This window comes from Candoia aspera, chromosome 1, assembly GCF_035149785.1.
Source record: "Candoia aspera isolate rCanAsp1 chromosome 1, rCanAsp1.hap2, whole genome shotgun sequence".
NCBI lineage: Eukaryota > Metazoa > Chordata > Lepidosauria > Squamata > Boidae > Candoia > Candoia aspera.
Window position 1 is genome coordinate 323107280 of NC_086153.1, and position 26562 is coordinate 323133841.

Genomic DNA, 26562 nt, shown 5'->3' on the forward strand with positions numbered 1-26562 from the left:
GCAGTGATGCAGGGATATCATTGAAGGGGGCAAAGCATTCATTTTTGGCCTCCTTTCTAATGTTTTGTGGGATCTTTTTTTAAAAAATTGATGTGCTGAGTCCACTGCAGCTTCATTCACTGTTTTACTGCTGATTTTAAACGAGCAGAAAATTGAACTCATGCAGGTAGGTAGTTGGAACAGAATTTTAGCAACATAACCTTGAGAACGGTCTGGGGATTGCAAAAAACAAACAAACAAACAAACCCAGTCCAGGTGCTCATCCGAATGCAGACTTTATAAATGCTATCTGCGTGTTTTCATTCTATATGTGCAAGTGAAAGACAGTTAACACTTCTTTAAGTAAAAATGTTAAATTTAGAACATTAACTTCTAAAAAAACCCTGCCTTTCCAAAGCATGCATCTATATGCCATGGGGATACACAATCTGTAGATTCTAAATGTATGTGTTGTATTTAAAATCCTACTTTAAAAAATTTCCAGCAGGGGAGAAATTCCGCAAACCTCTTGTTGAACAAGCGCGACGTGTTAGCCAGAGCAAGCTGTGCTCCTGGTGAGAGCAGAACGCCCTCGCTGTAGCAAGTCAGGAAGTATCTTGGGCTGGGACAAGGGCTATTTGTGTAGGAACGACATGGAGAGAACATTCAGGCAAAAGGAAAGAAAAGTATTACGTAGCAGCTCCTTCGGTGGGAAAGGATGCTTCATGCCAGAAGTGTAGCTGAATAGAACATTGTTCACGAAGCAGAGACTGACTCAGAAAGGGGGACTCAATGAGAAGTAGATGAGGCTCAAAGGAAGCCACATCCGCCTTTGCCAGGACAGGCTCACCTGGTCAAGAACCTGCCCTTTGAAAAGGCTTCACGGCACTTCTAAAATCACGTGCAATCAATACAGACAGCCTTCCTCTAGTAGATGTATAAGGCTGCCTAACTCAGCACTGACTCTGAATGGCATACAGATTAAAAACAGATACCACACAGAAAAGCAAGCAAAAAAGAATGGTAATGATGATACATGAAGAAATGAAATGAAGTGAAGTGAAGTGAAAATAGGTGTATCATGTTCCTGTGAAACTATGACAGAAAAGAGATGAGTGTTAAGAGATCTGAATGAAGAGTGTTTGGTCTTAAAAAGTTGATGAATGTATGTAGGGAAGTGAAGATACTGATTTAATTATGAATGATAAGGCTAATATTATGTTAGAATATATTATTTCATTTATTTACAGTATTTATATGTTGATGACTCTACAAGGACTTCTAGGGGTTTAATAAATACTGAACATAAAACGCTCATAACAATAAAATGTCCCACCCTAACCCAGCATCCGTATTTTCACAACCAATTCCCTTCTTAAAAGCTCTGCAGACAAGCTATATTTTAACCACAGTCTAAAGTGCCACTAAGAATGGCACCATCTGGATCTCCACAGGTAAACTGTTTGTGCATTCTCTACTGTTGGCTTTTGCATTTTGCATTTTTATTGTTGTTGTTTTTCATGTTACGAGCCACGAAGAATCTGCATACAATTGTGGTGGAATATAAATGTGGTATATAAATAAAAAAACAGTTCCACAAAGATGGAGCATAAACTGAAAAGCATTATGCTCTTTTCCTTCTGACCTGTTCTTATGTGGAAGTCAGAGTACTCTTAACATCTCACTTCAGGATAAACCGCTCAAATGGATTGGTTCTACCTGTAGCACCCCACAAGTGACTAGACACTGGATGACCCTTCCTCTCCCTATCACGAAACTGAACTACCCACTTCAGAAGGGATGTAACTGCTGCAAAACAGAGCCTCCTACTCTTCAACTCTGCTGGAAGCCCAGAAGGACTCCAGTTAAGAGTATCCAGGAAGTCACCAAGAAACCTAGTAGGATGAGGAGGGGTACATCCCACAACCAGCTCCCAATGACAGGGCAACCAGTTTGGTTCCTATCTGCCAGCCCTTCGAGGTAAGCCAGGTCAAGAACACAGCAGCAATTTCAGGAATGCTACTTTGTTGTTGTTGTTGTAGGATATAGTAACAGAACCTTGAAAGCTTGTCCAAGTTTCTCTCTACCCATTTCATACTAAACAAAATCAAGGCAGGGTTATTTTGAGTTCCTTTCTCATACTTGCTTCAGTCTCTGGACTGTGTAATCTTTTCTCAAGTCACTCTTTGATGGTTCTTTCATACCTTCCCCAAGGTTATGCCTAATACAAGATCTGAATCCTGACTGAAAGGGGCCAGATAACCCACTTCATCTAGGGCAGTTTGTAGTTGCAGTCCCACCTCTCTCCCAACAATCTCCACCAGAAAAGGTTGGAAGCCAATGGATAGTTGTTTTAAACTGAGTGGATCTCAGGAATGGATACACGTCCTTCATGAGTAAGGTATGAATGCATTTTGATCATCTCCTGGATCCAGCCACTCACACTCCCCATGCCTTCTGAAGAACCCAGGGTGGGCAGGAATCTAGCCCGTGTGTGGCAGAATTCAAACTACAGTTCATCCTATCCATTTCCTTGGAGCCAATAGGCTGAAATGAGTCCCAGATGACACTGAACAATACAACCCCAGTTACCTCCTCTGACTCTACAGACAAGACGAAAGGATGGGGAGGAGTCTGGGGCTGAATTGTACTTTGTATCACCCATCATCACCATTGTAGTCGTCGTCATTATTATTATGCCTCAAGTTTTGTTCAATCATCTAATACAAAGTCCTGCACACAAGGCATAGCACAAGAGATCAGAGAAGAGCCCTTCAGGTCTTTTTAACATTTCTAGCCTTCTCAAATCTGCACTCCTGATTTTGCATCCCACCATTGCCCCCCTCTGCAGACCCTGCTGCTTGAAACTGGTTTTGTTTGGTAAGAAGTATCTGTTCTTCTACAAGAAAATAGTAAAAAGAATTGATTAGAATTGATTAGAAATGTGGAACTGATATAACTAAATATCTAAAATATTCTACTAGGAAGGAGAAAAGAGGAAAACAAGGAACCCAAAAGCAGCTGTGAATGATTTGCATTACTTAATTGTGGGTTTCCCACTCATGGACTGAGAGGTCAATATGTGCCTTCCCACAAGGACGTTTTTTATGTAGCCACTTGCTTTAATATGCTGGTGGTTGTTGTAATAGCTGCATGTTTTGTCTGTTTGCTTTTGCACATGCAAATATGAACTGGCTTCCTGCCATCCTCACTTGTCTACAGTGTTTCATAATCAGTTATAAAGATGCAGAGGGTTAAGAGACAGCTGCTCATTTCCAGTTGTGAGCACTATCTCATGTCATGCACGATGACGCTCTAGCATCATCTGGTGTTGAAGGATACTCACAGGTCTTCTGTATTAAATTTATATGAAAATCTTTTAACACACCATGGAAAAAATTGAAGCTATAATAAATCAATTTGCTGTTATACATTGCTGATTAAATTCTTTTACTTTATGTCAGTCAACTACTGTATTATCTTCTTCTTACAACTTATTTGTTGTAGAGAAAACATCTGTATGACAATGGAGGAGATGGGATAACATAATGTATCTGAGTGTGTATGCAAATCTGCATGGGTGGGTATTCATAGAGGCATAGAGAAGTTTTATTACACTATTGGTTTTCTTTGTAGTTCGCATCATACGTTTGTTCTAATAAGGAATTGAGAGGACAGTTTTGCCATAGCACTTTCTTGATTGTCCACAAGTCTTTTTCTACTACATCTTATTTCTGGTATGTGTGGATATGCAAAACACCACTGAAGTTACTATTGAGATTATTAAATATTCCTGCACCTCTAGTTTCTTGCTTTTACAAATTCTACACCTATAATTTCTTATTCAATACAGTAGTGGAGCGGATTAGAAATGAAGTGCCCAATATTGAACTCTGGGGACAGAAATATATAACTTCTTCCATTTTTTTTCTTTTATGTCAAAGGAGTTAAATAGTTTGCAACCATTTATATATTATTTATTAGCTATACTGTAAACTGCCCAGAGTCCCTCTTTTGGGGGGAGATGGGCAGTGGCAAAATTTGAAAAACAAACAAACAATTTGTAAGGTGCATGTTTGAAAGGTGTGCTTGTCTATAAATCCAAAATAGGATTTATTGGCCCAGTCATTGCTGCAAAAGTTAAGCAACAGCATAATTTCTTTATATCCACATAGAGGATAATGGTATATGATATATCCTAATACCACAGAACCAAATCTCCACATGGAACTCGAAGCAATTTGAAAGGGAGGAGACCTCAAAGGTCATCTAATCTGATCTCTTCCTGATTAAGGCAAACCACTTTTATACTATCCCTAATAAGTGGCCATTCAGACTCTGCTTAACAGCTTCTGACAAAGAGGAGACCACTCCCTGCCAAAGTAGTTTCTCCTTTGAAAGTCTATCTTCTGACCAAATGAAGACTTTGTGTACACACATTTCCAAAAGATAGAAGCAAAGAGAGATGCCATAATGCCTAGACATCAAGATTATTAAACTGTCTGCATCTCTTCTAGAGGGGAGATCAACAATTCCTTCATAATTGGTTCTAATGTTAATTTGCCTTTACTATTAGGAAGTTCTTCCTAACATTCAACCCAAATCTGTCCTTTTCTAACTTAAATCTACTATTCCATGCTCTGTACTATGTGTTGAATAATGCACCATTTGTTTACAAACTTGGAACCCAACTGGCGCATCATCTCAAGGGCTTCATTAGCTCTTCATAAAATTCTCCACAAACTTTACGATGTGTGCTGAGAAACAACTGTAGGAAATCAATGAAGCAGCTTATTGTTCTTTAGAGGCTAAATACTTATCATGGACAGTATACTTCCTGGTGAACCAGAGAATGCTTAGGCATGGTGCTTTTTTTACTTCTAAAACAAGATTCTTAGTAACAGGATGATGCAATTCGCTCTCTGGAAGTGGCATAAATTCAGTATTTATTTAGGTAACAATAAAAAACGACTTTCACTTTGTCAGAGAATAAAGCGTATGTATGAAGCAAAGATGACTAACTAAAGAAAGAAAGGGAATTAAATGATAGCCCAGAGAACTGGGTGAATGAGCTCTAATGCGTACATACTATACTATGTTTAAATGAACTGAAGATGATTTTGGGATTAAATCAATCCCACCTCCCACCCTGGAAGGTTATGCAACAAATATTTTGCCCCCTTTAACATGTTCTTGAGACGTTCCTCTAATTTTTTTTAGATAAATTATTTAGGAGAAAAAAATACACTTCCTTTCAGATAAATTTGGTACTGTAATAAGTCACTCCATAAGTATTGTCTTGTGTAACATGCAATTAATTGCTAGGGTTGCAGTTGAGTACCATTATCATCTGTAATTATCTTTTTGACTCAGTCCACTGAACAACGATGAAGGATGCAGCTCCTGTTCCTTTTAATCATCCTTATTTGGTAAAAAATTCCAGGTGAAACAATCCCAAAATGATGCTCTCCAGATGTGCTGGAATGGAACTCCCAGAACTCCTTTCCAGCATCATATTTGGGGAAAACAGCTGTCCTAGTGGACTATGACCTTTATCTTCTCAACCCACCTCTCACTATATTAAATATGATTACTGAAAATACAGGGGCATGCAAAATATTTCAAATTTAAAATGTTTGGCTCTCAAAGCAACCTGTTTTGAGCTTGAAACAGCTGTTTTTAGTTTGAAACTTATTGTCCCAACTTTACCGTAAGTGTTCTGATGCTATTCCAATCATTCTGGAAATGTTCTAAACTTGATATAGCTAAGCTTGAAAACTTCTGGTAGGGTGGAACTGCTTTTTCAAATTCAAAATGGTGCATTTCCAACTCAAGCTGAGCATTTTGAGTCTAAAGTTTCCAGATTTGAAATGGTGCACTTCAAAATCAGACAAGGGCATTTTAAGCTTTAGGATGTTTTGCACTATTGCACTATTTAAGGCCACAGTTTGAGGTACCCATTTAGATGCGCTAGTTAGGCCATCTCTTTCTGTCTAACTACAACCTGGTGCAAAGCATCAACCTTTAAAACTATTACTGACTTACTTGTGCCTGTGCCAGTCCCAATCGTGTTGATGGTTGCGGGAACGGAGGACGAGGAATAGAGAGGGAGGTGACCATTCTCGCACCCCAGGTTTTTATCTTGCCAGCTGGAGGCATTCACACATATGCCAGAGTCCCGGGAGCTCTGCCACCCGTTGAGCTTATCATCCGAGTTCTGTCTTTGGTGATAGTAATGTGACTGCCCATAATCCACCGAGTCAGACCGGCCTCTGTTTTGGCTGCCCAAAGTACCAGATGTGCGGTCCTCCAAGTGGTTCAACCACATGGCAAGAGCACTCCTGTCCTCCAGGGACGTGGCAGGATGGATCAAAGCATAGGACAGGAGTTGCCTGCTCTCCTCTATGTGTTGGTTGTGTTCAATCGAGTGGGCCAGGATTTTGGGAAGTAGTTTCATGTACTCCACTTTTCCTTCAATATTTCCTGGCTTCAGCAAAGGCAGATGGGTGAGCAACAGAGAAATTACTTTGTCCTTTGATTCTTGCTGCCACTGGTTAATGATTCCTGTTGTGCCCAAAAAAATGGGAGGGGGGGAGAGAGAAAGAGAGAGTTGTGAAATCAGGAAACAAGCCTAGGAAGTACATAAAGAGATTTTAAAACATTACAAATAGCTTTATGACACTAATCTCATCAATGATCAAATCATTTTTTCTTCTATTGCAGTAAAAATAAAGATGAAAAATAAAAACAAACAACAACAAAGCAGGATACTATGACTGTATGCAAGCTTTTGAATCACATAGAACCACTAACCAAGTTCAAGTGAGGTCTGGGGGGACATTATGTTTGCTCTTGCAAATGAAGAAACGTCCTTTGTTTCAGACAGGCTAGAGTGAGTATGTATCATTCACACCAGTTGTAACTAGAAACATACCCGCCTCGGGATTCAACTTCTCTGACTGGTGTCCTCTTGTAAATGTGTCCTAAATGGAACCGGACACCAAAATGGTTAACTGTCCTACTCGATCCAGACATACTCATATTGCTCTTCTGTGGTACTGATCATTTGTGCACTTTTTTCCAATCATGTGAGCTGGGGATCAAGGAAGTTGCAGTCCAACTATACAGAAGGAAAGTTGGGGTATGCGCCTGGTCACCTGAAAAGGACAAGGACCCACCATTTTACAACCCAGCTGAAGTAGCCACTGCTATGCAATATGTCTTCATCCTGCTGCAAGAGTCAACTTCTCTAATGGCCAATTATACAGAGTAGAGGACGAAAACATGAAACTTCACTGCAAATCAGCTTTCCCCACTCTGTTGCCTGGGGAATCCAGAAGTGTTGGCACTAGATGTTTTAGAGTTACCATATCTGAACTACACGTATGATCTGTGCAGACAACAGAGTGGTATCTCCAACACTTTGGGCAGCAACCAGGCTGGCGAAAATGGCTATGCTTATTGTTATCCGTTAACTTTAGGAGGGATTACAGTTCTGTGAGGGAAGGATCATGCTCAGCTGGGCACTATAACCTTTATAATGAAGTTTACGGGGGCTTCTGAATTCAGTTGCCAGGAATGCAGGACAGTTAAAAATTTGTAATTTACTAAGAGGGAGACAGAGGAAGAAAACAGATTATTTTAAATTACAAAAATATGAAAAATGAAAAAGTCAAATGTCAATTGTATGAAGTTCTTTATCTTATAAAAATGTGCATTTATACAAAGATTATTTGAAAACAATCATATTACGCTATCATACTCAAGCACCTTGAGGCCAAGGCTGCTTTTCTATTTAAAGACAGCCCTGTGGGGAGCCTTACTCAGTTCAGACGGGAAATCATAACTGGAAATAAAGACACGATTTGATTTTTTAAAAAATGTGTAATTAATTGCTGGTTGCTAGCCTGATACAGCTTGCCACCAATATTGAGCAGACAGCAAGTTATTTATTATATAAGCAAGATATCTTAGTCTATTTCTAAAGTAGCAAAATATACTTTTTACTATAAAATGAATACTTCCAAAACATAAAAACTTCAGTTATAAATCAAGGTGTTTTGACAGTGAAGGCAGCAACCCAAACTGGAATGATTTACATTTTAGGATTCCACTGAATATTTACTCTTGCTTTACAAAAATCTGAAGAAGGTAAAACATTGACTCAACCATCTTTTCCTTTAATGATTTAAATCAACCTTGTGCAATCTGATAGGTATGTTGGAAATCCAAGCAAACGTCCGTTTCTGCTTTCCCACAGCCATTCATAATTCTAGCTGCAGTGTTGAGTCCTGTCTCTGTCTATTCATTCTCCACTGTAAATATGAAATATTGGGTTGACTAGGATGATGTCCATCCCTGTTTTGAAACAAGATGGTGCAAACTTGGCTCAGAGGCAGCCAGCCAAATGCCTTTGCAAGTGGAGGTTTACTGAAAGTCAAGTCACTACTAAAGAAAACGGAATGCCTGTGTAGTAGAGAAGGATGACATTAATTCCTTTTCTTTGGCACATATGTGCCCGAACTGTCTCAACCCACACAGTCCTCTCTCTGTCATCTGCCACCTCCAAGATAGCAAATGGCTCAAACTCACAAAGGCAGCTCATGTTTCCAAGATGGACACTTACACAAATCGCAACTAGCTGAGAAAGGAGAGCATTTTGTGGCTAATCAGAGAATTTATTAAAAGGCAACCTTTAGATAATTATTGTTTATATGAGAGAAGGGGAATATTTTTACTGGTTGCAGCTGTTAGTATGGGAACACAATGCTTTTCTTGATTAAATTGAAGGCAATTCCATCTAATATTTTCTCTCAGAAGAGTGGGTGGACATCTTCTTTACAAATGCTTGCTAAGATACCAGTTCATAATGTTTCCCATCTCCTGCTCTGCACTCTCAGTAAGGCAGCCCTTAAAGATAGTCCAGAAATTCCAGTTGGTCAAACATGGAACAGTGTGAGTGGTGAATGGGCTTTCCATGAGGTACTGCATACAATCTGCTGAAACATCTGCACTAGCTGCCAATTCCTTTACAGATCCAATTCAAGGCATTCACTATGGTTAGCTGCTTATTATGGTTACACTGATTAGATCCAAGTTACTGTCAAAACTGCCTACTTTTAAGCACTCTGCCCCATGCTTTTAGGTCATTTTTCCAGTCCCCTATTACATTTAACATCAACAACTAATTTGGCTTTTTCCATACAGGGTTTATAATGCTTTATCTTTGGAGCTGAAGTTGATTTCCTATAGTTTGGTCCTTCTGTTGTTGGATTTTGTAGTTTTAATTGGTGACTGAATTTTATTGTTGCATATTATTAATTTTTTGTAAGATATCTAAAATCATTTTGACTGGGCAGTGTAGATATCCATTAAATAAATAAATAAATGCCAAAGACTAGTCAACTGTATCAGGAATCCTATTACATCTTGACTACCTCTTCAGTAGCAAACAGAAGGAAGGGTCATTATTCAGTAGATCCAAAAATGATGGAGACATCCATTATAACTTTAGCCCATCAGCAATATCTTTGTGTGCCCTGATCTAAAGTTATGGTATTCATTACATAAAAAGGCACAAGCTGTAAACTTTGGTATATCATAGAGTCATGGCATGAAAGGGATTAAAATCATTTTGGAGATCACCTAGTCTCCTCCCACTGCTGGAATCAACTACTACAGCATCTCTGGCAGATGATCATCCAACCTCTGTTTTAACATCTGTGAGGCAAGGTCACCATCCCTTGAGGCACTCTGTTTCATTGTCAAGCAGCTCTTACAGTTAGGATATTTTTCCCGGTACCAACCAAAATAATTTCCTGGTAAATTAAATCTCAAAGTTGTCTTCTGGAACAACTATGAACAATTCTACCCTGTCTTCTACATGAAAACCATTCAAACTCTTGATGACACTGATCATGTGTCCCCACGGACTTCTCTTTTCCAGGGTAAACATAACCAATGCCTCCATTTATTCCTCAAACATTTTTCCTTGGTGGAACTCCTTTGAACAATTTCCAAATTTTCTTCATGACCTTCCAAAAGGCCAGAAAGGTTGGGACTGGCTGTATCTCTGGGCAGAGGCTGTTCCATAGGGCAGGTGTCGACCCTTCTGGAAGTAAGCCAATCTAAAAAAGCCTTTTCCTCTGTAAAGGAAGAATGAGAATCCCAAAATTATTCTGTACAGGGAAAAACAGCCCAGAGACACAGAAAGCTACAAGCTATTCTTATGGAACCCATTAAGAGTAAATCTGCTTATTTTCAAACAAACAAACAAACAAACAAACAGAATTGGATGTTTCCCAGAAGGATGGTGGGAAGGTAGCTTCAGTAGATTAGTACAATTTCGTCAGAATGTATATGAGTAATGAATATAAATGTGTCAGCCAGCAGTTTCAGCATAGACATGCACACAAAATTCAATACTAATTTTGCTTCAATTTATAAAAAAGACAGCAGTTTATAATAAGCAGCAATTAAAGACCAGAATAATATTTTTATATAAAAAATCTCCCATAAGAATTCAACAATGTCACAGCAGCAAATATTTACAAAATCTTCCAGCCCAGTCATTTTCCTTATATTTTAAAGGAAAAAAAAAAAAAAGCATTATGCCATGAAGGTGCATTTAAGAGCTCCAGTCATTAGCAAATAAATTCCCAATCTATTACATCCTGGTTTTCTGTTTGACAACATAGTTTCTGAAACGTTGTTTTTTTCCCCTTCCTAACTACATTTAGATACCCTTTTCAGGCAAGGAGGATGGAAAGAACTAGATGTGTGCCTAGAAGGGTTCACGGTATGTGTGGAATAGCTCAATGATATTGCTAAAGGACAACAATACTGAAATGCGATTCCATTTAATTTTTTTTTAATCCATTCAGTCATGTCTGATTCTCGGAGACTGCCCGGACCAGTCCCTGCAGTTTTCTTGGCAAAGTTTTTCAGAAGTGGGTTGCCATTGCCTCCTTCCTAGGGCTGAGAGAGAGTGACTGGCCCAAGGTCACCAGCAGGCTTCATGCCCAAGGCGGGACTAGAACTCACGGTCTCCTGGTTTCTAGCCCTGGTGCCTTAACCGGTACTCCAAACTATTTCCATTTAAAATAGAACAGGGGAAATTCAATATCCCCCACCCAAAGAAAAAAAGCCCCAGTAAATTGAGTCATGTTAGATGCTCATCTTCAACAAAAGCAACAAAACAGAGAATCCAGTCCATTAGTCCAACTAGAAGAACATCAACATTTCCTCTCTGAAATGTTTCTTCCAGTCACGCTACCTGAGTATAAACACCAATATACAATTCAAGGAAGGTAGAGGTGATCTGATAGCTCTGTCACTGCTTTCCAATATACACACACAGCTTCTTGTCTCAGAGCCAAGAAAAATTACCCTGCAGATTTTCAGCAGAGCTCAGTGAACTGATAAGAGCTGCCTGTGAAGGATGCCAACTAGGCTGTGTCTTTAAGGACAACCTCCTTATCCCTCGGTGCATCCAATCCCAGCACAGAGCTGGGGAAGGCAGTGAACAGCCATGGTAGAGCTTCTGCAGCAAGCACAAAGAGGGCAGTAGGGTGCTGTGTGCTATCTGTGATATAAACCTTTATTGCAGGCAACTGTAGTGGTGGTGGTCGTGCATCCTATCGGATGCAATCATTTCTGTTGCGCCTACTACTGTGGAAGATATGGTTAACTGTGGTTGCCAATCCCCCAGGGTGCAAAGCAGCTTTAGTGACTGTTTGTAAATTTGGAGAAGGAAGGGTTAGCAAGACATGTGCCACTTAAAATGAAAAGACTGGTAGCTCCTCTGAGGTTCTATATTTGTTCGACATGGGAAGGCAGACATCAATCTAACTTAACTGTATGCCTGTCTTACACACTGGGAAAAGTGGCATCCCTAATGGAGGCAGACAGGCATGACTGTGAGGCTAATGAAGTAGTTACAGTGTGCAACTTACCCTGCTGGAATGAGAGTCATTTGTTGTAATCCAGAACTTACAAAATGGAAGCTGAAAACTCCATGTTCAGTCTGGCGTCATAGGCCTTTAAAAGAACCAGGTAGCTGATAATGGGAAAGACTTCATCTTGATGTCTTGGAGAGCAGTTGCTTCCAGGCAGACAAAAGAACACTTCTGAAATACTCTGCAGAGCCGCTGTTGCAGATACTGTATGACCAGCCCTGACCAAATGCATTATCTCAGTTCAGAAAGCATGTCCATGGTCAATTCGAAGAGATCAAAGGCGGTTAAAAGCAGGTTAGGGTTGCAATATCAGTTGTCAATAAGAATAGAAAGATTTATTTGAGGCTTTAAAATGAGTTGGCCAACTCTATATTCTTGGGTAAGGGGGTCTAATCTATATTCCTGAGGAAACGGCTGTAGTCTCCTCTAATGGAGGGACCAGAAACTCATTGTTAGAGAAGGGCACGATCATCTCCCTATGCTGCAGAGCAAGGCTGCCAGAGAATGATGCAAGAACCCCTCTAGTGAGTGGAACTGTGGACACTCAACAATATAAATTTATTTGAGTATTCATTTATTTAGATTTGTAGAGCTGCCCATTTCCCCAAGGCGGCTCTAGGTGGCAAACATAATTTAAAAACAATATAAATAACAAATAACACAAATGATAAAAAAACAGGTAACAAAAAGCAAAACATGGCAGCCAAGGATAATTCCTCAACAAGTTATAAAACCTCACCGCCCTCACTAGCTTCCTGATCCCCATCCTTGGGAAAATAGCCAATCAAGCATTTTCTTGAAAGCCAGCAGTAATCTCAGGTGGTAGGGCATTCCAAAGGGCAGCACCATAACAGAAAAGACACGCTTTGCAGGTTGCACTAGATGGCATTCTTTAATTGATGGGACCCAGAGAATGACAGGGTAATCAAATATCCTGGCCCCATGCCATGAAGGACTTTATAGTGAGAACCAGGACCTTGAATTGCACCCAGAAGCCTCTCAGGAGCCAGTGCAGCTCATGAAGTGAGGATACACCCATAACTGCCTGTACCCCTGCACTCTGGACCGATTGCAGCTTCTGGATGTTCTTCAAGGGGAACTTCATATAGAGTGCATTACACTAATCCATTTGGGAGGAGACCAAAGCATGAATGCCTGCGCAGTGCCACCTCATCCAGGGAAGGGTGCAACTGGCATATAACATGTAGCTGTACAATAGCCTTCCTGGCCACTGCTGCCACCTGCTCCTCAAATAGGAACCACAAGTCCAGAAGGACCCCCAAACTGTGCATTTATTCTCTCTTGGGAAGTGCACTACACCCAGAACTAATAATGGGAAATCACTGGATGTAGCAGGCCCTAATCATTTCACATGCCAGTAAGGTAATGCTCAAGATCCTGCAAGGTAGACTTCAGCAATTCATGGATCGAGAATTGCCAGAGGTACAAGCTGGGTTTAGAAAAGGCAGAGGAACTAGGGACCAAACTGCCAATATCCAATGGATAATAGAAAAAGCCAGGGAGTTTCAGAAAAACATCTATTTCTGTTTTATTGACTATTCTAAAGCCTTTGACTGTGTGGACCATAACAAATTGTGGCAAGTTCTTAGTGGTATGGGGATACCAAGTCATCTTGTCTGCCTCTTGAAGAATCTGTATAACGACCAAGTAGCAACAGTAAGAACAGACCACGGAACAACGGACTGGTTTAAGATTGGGAAAGGAGTACGGCAGGGCTGTATACTCTCACCCTACCTATTCAGCTTGTACGCAGAACACATCATGCGACATGCTGGGCTTGAGGAATCCAAGGCTGGAGTTAAAATCGCTGGAAGAAACATTAACAATCTCAGATATGCAGATGATACCACTTTGATGGCTGAAAGAGAAGAGGAACTGAGGAGCCTTATGATGAAGGTGAAAGAAGAAAGTGCAAAAGCTGGCTGGCAGCTAAACCTCAAAAAAGCCAAGATTATGGCAACCAGCTTGATTGATAACTGGCAAATAGAGGGAGAAAATGTAGAAGCAGTCAAAGACTTTGTATTTCTAGGTGCGAAGATTACTGCAGATGCTGACTGTGGTCAGGAAATCAGAAGACGCTTAATCCTTGGGAGAAGAGCAATGACCAATCTCGATAAAATAGTTAAGAGCAGAGACATCACACTGACAACAAAGGTCCGCATAGTTAAAGCAATGGTGTTCCCCGTAGTAACATATGGCTGCGAGAGCTGGACCATAAGGAAGGCTGAGAGAAGGAAGATCGATGCTTTTGAACTGTGGTGTTGGAGGAAAATTTCGAGAGTGCCTTGGACTGCAAGAAGATCAAACCAGTCCATACTCCAGGAAATAAAGCCAGACTGCTCACTTGAGGGAATGGTATTAAAGGCAAAACTGAAATACTTTGGCCACATAATGAGAAGACAGGACACCCTGGAGAAGATGCTGATGCTAGGGAGAGTGGAAGGCAAAAGGAAGAGGGGCCGACCAAGGGCAAGGTGGATGGATGATATTCTAGAGGTGATGGACTCATCCCTGGGGGAGCTGGGGGTGTTGACGACTGACAGGAAGCTCTGGCGTGGGCTGGTCCATGAAGTCACGAAGAGTCGGAAGTGACTAAACGAATAAACAACAACAACAAAGCAGGCCGTAAAACCCAAAACCACTCAGATCGGATGAGCTGAAGCCTGTTGTTCCCCATCCAGTCCTCCATAGTCTCCAGACATCAGGACAGAACTTCCATGGCATCGCTTGATCAGCTAGGGCAGAGATATACAGCTGAAAATCATCAGCATACTTCTGATACCTCAACCCGTGCTGTTAAATAACCTTACCCAGTGTCTTTATGTAGATGTTAAATAGGAGTGGGGAGAACATCAAGTCCTGAGGCACCCCATAAAGAAGGGGCTGTGACCTGGACCTTTCCACCCGTATCAACACCAGCTGGAACTGACTCTGAGACATGAGAACTAGTACAAAACCATACCCCTCACTCCCAACCCCCAGGGCAGTTCCAGAAGGATATTACAATCAGTTGATGGTATTGAAAACCACCAAGAGGTCAAACAGAGCAAGAATGGAGCACTGCCCTCATTCTGCTCCCACCAGAGGTCATCCATAGCATCTCATATACATCCCTATTGGCCACACATTTTGCAAGAATTAAAGCAGTTGTAGGAGGGAGGTTGGAGGGAGTCACACTCTTGTTATTTCATTTTTTTATAGCTCAGGATCAAACACACACAACCAACACACACTGGAAATAAAAGACACATGAGGACCTTGTGGTCTAATTCTCTGCCTCCTGGGACATAAGCTCCTAACTGCTGATGAGATTCTTCTGTACAAAAATGATACAACTGAAACTGTGAAGAACGGTGGTGCTAACCCTATGCTTCAACACATCTGTCCAGAGAGCTGAGCAATGCCACAGGGTGGGGGTGGTGTTACAGGAAAGGAAATGCTAGAACCATTGCTTTGTTTTGTTTTGTAAGGAAGACACAAAGTAATGTGGGGCTCTCGGCCAAATTAAAAAATAAATCGTCACTCGCGTAAGCCTCCTCAGTGCACTGTTGCCACCATGTGACCTGTTCTTTTGGAATCTCTGCTTGTGACTGGCCAGTGAAATGACTCTGTGACCTGTAATAACACCACTCCAAAATTAGATTGCAGCTTCACTTGGCCTTTCTCCACCCCACCAGGCAGAACACAAGCTTCAAGGGTTTTCTTTCCATTTAGGGATTCTTTTTTATTTTTTATTTTTGGATGCTCATAATACACTTCTTTTACATTGCCAGATCCACTCTATTTATGATGTGATTTGGTTTCCAGACTTTCTCCTTTGAGGAGGAAAAGCCACCCTGTCTGACCACAGAATCTTGACGTCTTGCTGAAGTCCTGGGGCATCCAATAACACTCACATACACAATCCAATTGCTCCAGGCACCATTAATTACACACTTTCACATTCCCCTTTCCTTCCTTAGTCAGGTCTGTACTCTCTGATGTTGCATCAACCTCAGGAGAAAGCCTTTCTGACTGGCTTGTCCTTGTGACATCACGACACTACCTGCCACCTACTCCTTGAGGCAGTTTTCCATGTTCTCCTTTCAAACCTTTTTAAAACAAACTAAGTAACAAGCTAGTTAAAGCAATGGTGTTCCCTGTAGTAACATATGGCTGTGAGAGCTGGACCATAAGGAAGACTGAGCGAAGGAAGATCGATGCTTTTGAACTGTGGTGTTGGAGGAAAATTCTGAGAGTGCCTTGGACTGCAAGAAGATCAAACCAGTCCATCCTCCAGGAAATAAAGCCAGACTGCTCACTTGAGGGAATGATATTAAAGGCAAAACTGAAATACTTTGGCCACATAATGAGAAGACAGGACACCCTGGAGAAGATGCTGATGCTGGGGAGAGTGGAAGGCAAAAGGAAGAGGGGCCGACCAAGGGCAAGATGGATGGATGATATTCTAGAGGTGACGGACTCGTCCCTGGGGGAGCTGGGGGTGTTGACGACCGACAGGAAGCTCTGGCGTGGGCTGGTCCATGAAGTCACGAAGAGTCGGAAGCGACTAAACGAATAAACAACAAAAGTAACAAGCTAAAATGCAACTGGCTAAACCTGCAAGATGGTTAAAAGAATGGTAGTTTGAAAAGTGGGACAACTGCTTACAATATGGGGGAGATGAGGAAAAGGTCAGTTGTAATTCCAGAAGGAAAACTATACACCGTTTGAGCAGTCACCGAAGAAGGAAACCAAGCTCCTTCTGTGGAACAAGCCTCGCCACCACATGCCAGTTCTTACTCTCAGTTCACACAAGACAGGCCTCAATGCTTCCCAGCCTGGTAAGTTCATGTACATTGATCTGAGTGCTCTCTGTCACTATCATAACTTTCAGCCAGGGCTCATAAGGCCCATATATAGGGAGAAAAAAATATGATACAAGAAAAAATGCAGTGCTGGGCAAACTATCTCCTAGGAAACTGGTTTGCCATAGCTGGTATTTCCATCAAGATGTCAAGTGTTGCCAGAACAGAATTCAGAAGCAACAGATCTTATTTATTTATTTTAAAATAATAACAGAAAAAGAAAACAACAAAACACAAAAATAGTTATAATGCAAACACATACATTTTCAGAGAGAAAAAAAACCATGCATAAAAAGTGCTTTTAAAAAAAGTGAAAAAATAATAGAAAAAAACAAAGTATAACATATCGCTATAACAATTAACAGTTACAATTCTATATATACTCATCTAATGTAAATATTATTCAAGCAACAGATCTTGAATGGCATCCAGGATTAGGGTCATGCATAGCTGAGAATTTCTGAACTGAATTCCAGGAATGAGGCAAAAGTCACAATCAATTTCCCCCAGAGGGGAAAGCGATATAGTAGTACCCATCCTCTGCCACCACAAACCTCCATGGAGCAAAATTACGCCTTCTGGGACTGTCATCTGTCCCACTCCCTTCCCATTATAAGAATGCTACAACATTATATAATCACAACTTCAGGAGGCTTTGGGGAAAAGTAAGTAAACACTTCAAGTTCAGTTCTGGTGAATACACGAACAAGGCCCTTTGCAACAATAAACCAGTGGTTATCCACTGCCTTCCAGGATGTTTTCTGATCTCCCAGTCTGGACTCCAGTCCTCAGATTTCCCCGTCAACTTCCATCCAAGTACTAACCAGGGCTGATCCTACTTAACTTTTTTTGAGATATCCAAGGTTACCTAGAAGCTGCCTCTGTCCTGGGCAGCAAATGGCAAGTGTTAATGATGGCCAGGGCAAGGACAGCCATGAATCCCCTCCCAAATTTGCCCTCACCCACCAAAAGAAATGGGCAGAAATGACTCCACCATTTCAGTTTTGCAGCTATTAAGCAGTGTGGGCATTAAGGATATGCCTGCTAAGAGATGCTCTAGGAAATACATAAAAGATAAACTCATTTTCCACTTTTGCAAAGGCAGACACCAGCCTTCTCCAACCCAGTGTCCTCCTGAGGTGTTAGACTATCATGCTCAGTGAGCATGATTCGAATCCCTCTGTGGAGATTAAGCTTTTTACTTAGTTTATGAACCACACAGGGATTCAAATCGGATTATTTTTAACAGTTAAACTGTCATGAGTACTGAAGGTGAGCAGGAGGGCCCCCCCTCCTGCTCACCTTCAGTACTCATGACATCAACACACCAAACCTTTTGCGTGGATGTTAATTTTGCTTTCTCCAGTTCAAAAACTAACCTTCTAGTTCTCCAGAACTTTTTTTTAATACTTGCCTGTTTCTTAAGAAAACTGCAAATTCGGTTAAGGACTATTAATTCTGTAACAGGTGTTCTTATGTGATGACAAACCAGATATATTTTTATTAATGGCAAAGAAATGGAAAAGAGGGAAGAAGAGTGGGATAATTATGAACATTAAAACCTGGGTTTGCCCCCAGTATCATAGGGGTGGTGGTAGAAGGATGCTGTGAAAAGAGGGCCAGAAAATCCATACAAAGAGTCAAACACCAAAGCAGAAAGCAATGCCAACAGATCTAGAGTAAATGAAGTGTGGAGGAACTTTTAAATACAAATTCCACACTAATGACATGAACACTGGAAAAGTAATGATGACTCACAAGGCCATAAAATGTGCCTGAGTCCACGGCCATATGATGTAACGCCATGATGACTTCCACATTATCAGAGAAAAAGGCGGAAGGAGGAGGGAAGATCGGGATGAAATCACTGCTTGTTTCAGCCAAACTGGGAAGAAAGTCTGCCAACTGGAATGCTATTGGCTCAGCCAACCATGGCCAAGTGGAAATTTTAGAAGGGAAAAAAGAGAAACAGACAGCTAACTTCTTGGAAGGGACATTCACAAGAATATCCCAAATTCCGTCCCGTCTCCTTTCCCAGATATATTTCCGTCCCAAGTATGCTGAAGAGCCAACTTTTTTCTGATTAAAAAAGAAAAAAGAAAAATTGAGAGCTTGCAGCCCTAGGCAGGCAACCAGGCATTTCAAGTCACCTGAATCTTGTGATGGTTATGCTCAGATCTGCAAGGGTTAACAGAGGAATTCAATAAGTGTGGAGCTCCAAGCTATATCTTAGGCCAGGGAAGGAACTTTTTTGGTAAAATCAAGAACTGTGCAGAATGGACAACATCTTTCAGGATTTTCCCCCAAGAAGAGAGGAAGCCGCAAAATTGTTTTATTTATAATACCTACAAATGATGTCTTTGAACTGCCTTCATTCTGGTACCCTCTAGAAGGGTTGGCTACAACTCCCTTGACTTTGGCCAGCATAGTTTGGGATCGTGTTTGTTGAGGATGATGGGAACATTACTCCAACATACCTAGTGAAGCAAGACTAAATGCTGAGGTGGTTTTTGGCTGGGAGACTGCAAGAAATTCACCTGTCTGGTTTAGACCAGAGTCTTGCTATAGCTTGCTCTCTGGCAAGGCACAACACCCTGGAAAAATGCTGCATCAGCCCTACTACTTGTATTGCTATGTGTCATCCCTCTTCACAGAGACTCAGTGGCAAGTGAGAATATGTACCTCATCACACCCTGAAAAACCAGCCACAAATCCTTAGCTCATACCAGAATAACAGGTGCATTAATTTCCTATTTTCTCCCTGTTGCTCCCTCAACTCTGTTGTATAGAGAATTTGAAGTTCCAAAGGAGAAGGGAAACTGAGTCAGAAATTACATACAGCTTGTGCATAAGCATAATTAGTATTATCCTGAGTTCAGTGATGCATAGGAAGCAGGGAAAACTTTGACCAAAAAGAAAATCCCAAACTAGCCCCCCCACCCCACCCCAGTGGTGATGGGTACACTGTCAGAAGACCAGATCGTCCTGGAGAAAATCTACCTACGTGGTTGCAAAAGGTCGACAGTGACTTGATGGAACATAATCACTCAATCAAATCCCACCCCCCATATTATGCCCAGATTCACACTTTTAAAAGGAAAGCAGCATCCCTCCGAAGGGTCAGACATGACTCGGTGCTTGCACAGGGGCCCTTTCACCTTTCACGTAGCACCAAAATCCACCAAGACAAACACATCAATATGTTAGAACATAACTGATTTAGACAATCTTAAAAAAAAACAAAACAGTGAAGAATCAGCCAATGGTCCATGGAACAGCATCTACAACGCAACTAGGTTTCAGGAGCTCAGACTAAAGCCACTTGTCTATAAAAACAAAATGTTATCCAGATTCATTTGGTTCCATTCCTAAGTGGTAAAGGAAATGTCATCTTCCCTATCCTATATGGCAGATAGTCCTAACTTTTCTGGAGTGGTGTGCAGAGTGGTGTGCATGTTTGCAAAGTTGACAATATGTCATGGGTACTGTTCCATAATGGCTGCTAGATGGGACTAGCACAGTCACTAAGTGGCCACTGTAGGAGGCATAGCTAGTTAAAAGCACTGATTTATCAGAATGCTCCCCAACATATCCTCTACTTCCCTTTCTGTAAGATGCTTTCTACTTTTCCTTCTTAACTTTATCCTTTTTATAGGAAGCAGACTGACTTCCAAACTTATGATGGCCGGTAGCTGTCCATCATTTTTATTTTCTAAGATAGCTATGGGGCCCATGTGGAGCTCAGGCATTCTTGAACTTAAAAATTATGCTAGAGGCCAGCTTCCCATTTTTTAAACTGCAACTCCCCCCCCCCAAAAGGAATTGTTTGTAAGCATACTGGTGTCCCAGATGCCACACTGGGAAACTAAGCTACATAGAATGTGTTTGAGTTAAGAGTAACCTCAATAATATCTGCTGGGAAGTTTCACTTAAAATCAATGCTATAAATACATCTTGGAAAAATTCAGATTTCCTTAGCAGAAGACTGCAGTTATTTTTATGTAGAATGGTTTTATTTTCTGTTGTTTGTGAAGAACAGAGCACAAACAATCCAGCTGACAATGTAGTATACCACATGAGTCCCAATTAGTGTAGACAATTATAATAACAAATCTCAAGAGTCTGTTGGATACTTTAATGCAGCAAGCTGGAGGCTTTACTATCATAATCGTATCACTAGTTGTAAGAGATGGTTTTAGAAATCAAAGCAAAGGCACACCATTTTTAGTGCAGAGGGGCCAAGTTTGACATTTGAACCAAAGTAATTTCTCATCCTTAAAACTGAACTTTGACACACTGACAAAATTCTGCAAATTGGATACAAATCTTGTGTGGGGATGTTCCCCACTGGCTAGTGCAAATATCTTGAGCAGATTTATAGCTCTTAATGGTTATCTGAAGAAGAACCCGCCTGCCCCCCCCAGTAAAACTGAAAAGTGCTGTAAGATCTGCACCAGACACAGAAGACAGAAACTGTGATAGTCCTGTGGACAGCAAAGCTGTCTTCCTTCCAGGGATCTTTGTCAGATGCAAGTCTGAACAGCATCCTTAGTCATGGATATTGAAATGAAGGCAGGGTTTAACATTTCAAAAATTGCTAAAAGGATTACAAATTAAATAAAAACATAATAAAAATGTACAGGGCCAGTTGGTAAAATTGTGTTAAGGGCAGCCTTCTTATTATTAATATGAGGATGATTAAAAGAAAAAAGGAAAGAGGACCTTTTACTCCAGTAATAAACATTGGCCTCTATTCTTTAGTGATGATGCCTAAACTCAAATCTGCTCATGCCTGAAACCAGTACGTAGGTCCACAATTCTCAAATGAATACCAGAGCCTGGCCTTAACCAAATGAACATTAATGTGTTTCTGATTCAGATAGAAATAACAGGGCATTTATTTGTTTATACAGTTTGCCTGACTCTGAACAACTCTGGACAACTTACAATTAATAGGTTAAGAACAGCGCATCCATTCAATAGCGGCTAAACTATCACCCTGCCCTAAGCCTTGGGACAATAGCTAGGTCTTCAATAGCCTCAGAACGTCATCAGGATAGGAGCTACCTGGATCTCTAAGGGAATAATATTCCAGGGGAGAGGCACCATGACAGAGAAGACACACTTCCTGGGTTCCGCTAGATGACTGCTTAATTGATGGACATTACACCATATTACACAGACAGGTGTTCTGTGGAAGCAAGATGTATAGTTTTCCTGCAGCCCCAAGCAAAAATGGCCAGGGACACCAGTGCCCAATGATGGGAGGGAAGGGGCCCACAGCAGCCTCAACTTATCAAAAGAATCAGAGTCACTTTTATAGTGAGATGGGCAGTGTATAAATTTAATAAATAAAATAAATAAATAAAAAGGAGCTTGGCAGATGCCAGCTTTTGACTGCTTCATTACCAAGGTCATGAATCTACCAAGGTGTGGTAGATAGTTCATTCACCAATCAGAACAATATGGAACACATTACTTTTTAAACTTAACTGAAACAGTTAGGAATGAATTTAGGCTTTCTTTATAGTAGGCTACAGATGAGATAAAGAATGTCCTCTAAAAATGGAGGGTTGTAAAGAATTGTAAGATCAGTAAAAGCCTTCCCTTCCTTATCCAGAAACCTACTTCCAGTCACTGGGAGAGGAGAAAGCCCTCTTCCTTCCAGGAATAGGGTAACCATGCATAGAGATACTGGAAAAGAGAGGGGTTCCTTGTATTCTCTCCGAACTATCCTAAATTAAGATATCTGTGGGGCAGGATGGGGCAGCGGGTATGTGGTTTGATTGCATGTAGAAATGGGTGGGATGTGATAACCCTGTATATGTGATATGGAACTGGGATCACTGTGAAAATGGGTTGCAAGTGTATGTATTTGTGATGGAAAGTGACTTTGCATGTATAAGCACAAATGTTTATGGAAGTGCAGCCCCAAGCCACTGGTATAGCCTTCAGAGTCATAAACTGCCCACCCAAGTTTACATGGAAGATTATCTACTGCTATAATATATTTGATATTAGTAATTATTAGTTAGTAGTATCAAATTATATGTTGGCAACACTTGGTTTAAGAAGAATATTAAAAGACGATGGACCTGGATCACTCCGAATACAAGGAAGAAGAATGAAATTGATTACATTCTGATTGACAAAAAACAACTGCTGAAAGACATATCTGTAGTGCCTTCATTCAATACAGACAGGGATCACCGGATGCTAATGGCAAGACTTTTCGATGAAAAGATCGAGAAGACAATCCTACGATTTGCAAATCAAAAGCGATTACTAAAATCTCTCGACGAAAATGTCCTGAAGGAAAGCATTTCAAAGATGAATTGGAACATGGTAGAAAATCATAATGAAGACTATAGCAACTTCATTGAGAAGCTGATGCAATGCGCCAAAGAAGCAAGAACAACGAAGCCAAAAGAGATAAAAGGAAGAATTTTGGAAGAGACCAAAATGCTTCTTCAAAACAGAAGACAGATGGCTAGAACTGCTTGGAATAACGTCGAATACTCTCTTCTCTGCAAATTAATATGGAGGAAACTGAAAGAAGATCTGGAGAAATTCCAAGAGCAGGAACTTCTTGAGGCAGCAAATAAGTGAAGCAGCATCCGAAAGTGCAAACGGGAAATAGCACTGTGCAAAACAACAATAGCAGCATTAAAAGATAAAAATGGAAAGGAAAAGACAGGAAAGTAAGACGTTGAGTAAATCTGCAAAGAATTCTACATGGACCTGTTTGCATCCCGCTTGGACATTCCAATGCCGCCATTAACCGCCACAACTGAGCATATAACGCCCGTTTTAATAAGTGAAGTTCGACACGCCATCCATCAGATGACACTGGAGAACGTTCCAGGAAAAGACGGTATAACAACAGAAATATTGAGGGCTGGAGGCCATGAATTATGGAAAGCACTGGCGGAGCACTTCACCAGGTACGTAGAGATGCAAAAAATTCCTGACTGCTGGAAGGAGTCTACTACAGTCATGCTGTACAAAAAGGAAGATTGCAAAGATCTCAAAAATTATAGGCCAATTTGCCTATTATCGACCGTCTACAAGCTATTCACGAAAGTGATTACAAACCGTCTTACAAGAACCTTAGACGAGCAACAGCCGTGAGACCAGGCTGGCTTCAGAAGCAAGTACAGTACTACTAATCATATATTCACTCTTACTCAGCTCATCGAACAGTGAAGAGAATATAAATTTCTGCTTGTGATCGCATTTGTGAATTATGAAAAAGCATTTGATAGTGTCAAAGTCAATGCAGTAATGCAAGCAATCTGAACAAGGAATCAACTCTGACTACATCGCGCTGCTCAAAGAAGCAAATACCAACTGCTTCACAAATATTACTCTCTTCGAAACTGAAATACGAGTGGAAAAAGGTGTAAAGCAAAGTGATATGATCTCACGTAAACTTTTCAACGCTTGCTTGGAAAATATCATGCGCAAAGTGAACTGGGAAGATGGAATCGATATAAACAGAGAGAAGATAAACCATCTCAGATTTGTGGGCAATGTTGTACTGATTGCAAAAGATGCTCGAAAGCTGCAAAAAATGCTTCGACAACTTGCCGCCGAAAGCAGAAAGGCAGGTCTAAAGATAAATTTCATCAAAACAAGATATATGCAGACAGGGAACCTTCCAAAATTCCAAATGAGGCTTCAGAACAAACTCATCGAAGAGGTCGACCACTATGTCTACTTGGAATGGCTAATCAAAATGAACAATGATCAAAGAGAAGAACTGGTTAGAAGAAAGAAAGCTGGATGGGCTAGATACAATTCCATTAGAGAAGTCTTACAAAATGAGAAGATCGATGGAAAACTGCATGCTAATCTTTTTAATTTGACTGTCTTATTGGTGGTGCTATATGGAAGCGAAACATGGTCGCTAACAAAGGCAGAAGAGGAAGAGCTTTCAAAAGCAGTAAGGGCTATGGAAAGATTGATGCTGAAAGTTTTTCTCTGAGACTATATCCCAAGCAGCCAGATTAGAAAACAAAGTGGAATAAATGATGTTGTCGAATATCGCAAACGGAAGCTATGCTGGCAGGACATGTCGCACACATGTCGGATGGCCATTGGACAACAGCAGCTGCTGAATGGTATCCAAGAGAAGTAAAAAGACCCATTGGCCGACCTCCAAAGAGATGGGAAGATCCAATAGTCAAGAACTTTAGCTGAACCTGGAGAAGAAAAGCCAGGAATTGAGATGAATGAAAGCGAGTTGTGACCACCAGGACTCTGTGCAGTGATAGTCTGGTCAATCAAGGTGATCGAGGTGGATATCAAAGATCACAAGAACTTCTACACATTTTCATTTCTGAAGTAATTATATTCTACTTTACCTCATTTAATAGGGAGCATTAGTATACTAAAAGCCCACCTCCTTTCCCAAGTCTAAAAAGAAGTAATACCCTGTTAGTTTGCTGTATCAACTGTAGTGAAAGTTACGTTCAGAGAACAATTCCTCCCTTGCTCTTATTTTAATATGGCCAATAGAAATGTAATTTAGAAATACTGTTATTAAGAGTTTGCAGCAAGAATTGTATTACGTTTCTTGTTCTTGAGTATCTGACCATCTAGGGTATCTAGAAACTCCTGTCTAAGGTAGCCGTTTTTGGAATGTAATTCCCAGGTGATTAAGGAATGATTTTCCATCAATGAGTATGCAGATATAATCTGTTTGATAGCTACTCTTATTGACATATTCTCTACAAGTGCTGACTATTTCCTTACAACCATTCAGATTTCTGAAGAGAACGCAGCAGTCTTCAGAGTTAAAATGGTTATCAGCCACTCCTTCAGTTCTTTCCCATCATCATACAGATAGTGGACAAAACAGATTTCTCTCTTGCATGCTATCCAGTAGGTAATCTTATTATGCACTTTTATTTTGTTGTCTATGAAATACAACGTACCTGGGCATTCTGCATTCGGTATCACATTTTCCTTAATGAAATCTCAGGACATAATGAGCTAAATATATTAGAAAATTTCTACTGTCACAAAATATAATAAAAGTGCTTCTGCACAAACATAGATTGGCTTTTCTTTCCACCAAGCAAATGGCAATCTGCCCCTCTTAAGTAATAAGGACTAACAGCACAAATGTTACGCTAATGTCCTTTGTGGGTATTATTGTAATAATTATAATTAATGACTACACCTGCCTTTCTGGGACAAGCTGCAACACAACCCAGAATGGATTTATTTCTAAAACCAGGGTTGATATGGTTAGGAGACAACATTTTCTTTCTTCCAATTAAATCCAGTCCAGGTTTTTCTTCCTTCCCTGCAACAGCTGCCCTTCACAGTCTTTTTCTTCTTTTAATCAATCTCTGAAGGTGGGCAAAACATTACCTTCTTTTTCTTTCTGGTGTGGAAAATGGGATTATGTGAGAAACAGGAACCTGACCTACCTTTACCAGCTGCAAATGGGGCTGAGAAACAGGATGGACACAGAGGTAAAATGCAGGGAAAATATCATATCCTCTACAATAAGAGAGGAAAACGGAGAAGTTTAAAATTTCTCTGCCTTTTTCCATCCAGTCTATAATCAAGTCTTAAAATTTCTTCCTGTTCTGGGAAAAAGCATACAACAAAGAATAAAATAACCTGCAATTGAAATAAAGGAACATAAGCTTGTGGACTGAAAGAATATATTTTCAGGATGAGGATGGACACTGGGTTTGCAGCAATTTTTTTCCTAGTGGGGAAGCAAGAAAGACAACTGGGAG

At 40.6% G+C, this 26562-nt stretch overlaps 1 protein-coding gene across 1 annotated transcript in view; it reads right to left on the minus strand.

Annotated features, from left to right (window-relative positions):
* Nucleotides 1-26562, minus strand: part of SAMD4A (sterile alpha motif domain containing 4A) — a 137825-nt gene that overhangs the window by 62178 nt on the left and 49085 nt on the right. Inside the window, exon 3 of the mRNA XM_063290516.1 lies at nucleotides 6025-6543. Coding sequence (XP_063146586.1) covers nucleotides 6025-6543 — 519 coding nt within the window. The remainder of the gene's footprint in view (nucleotides 1-6024; nucleotides 6544-26562) is intronic.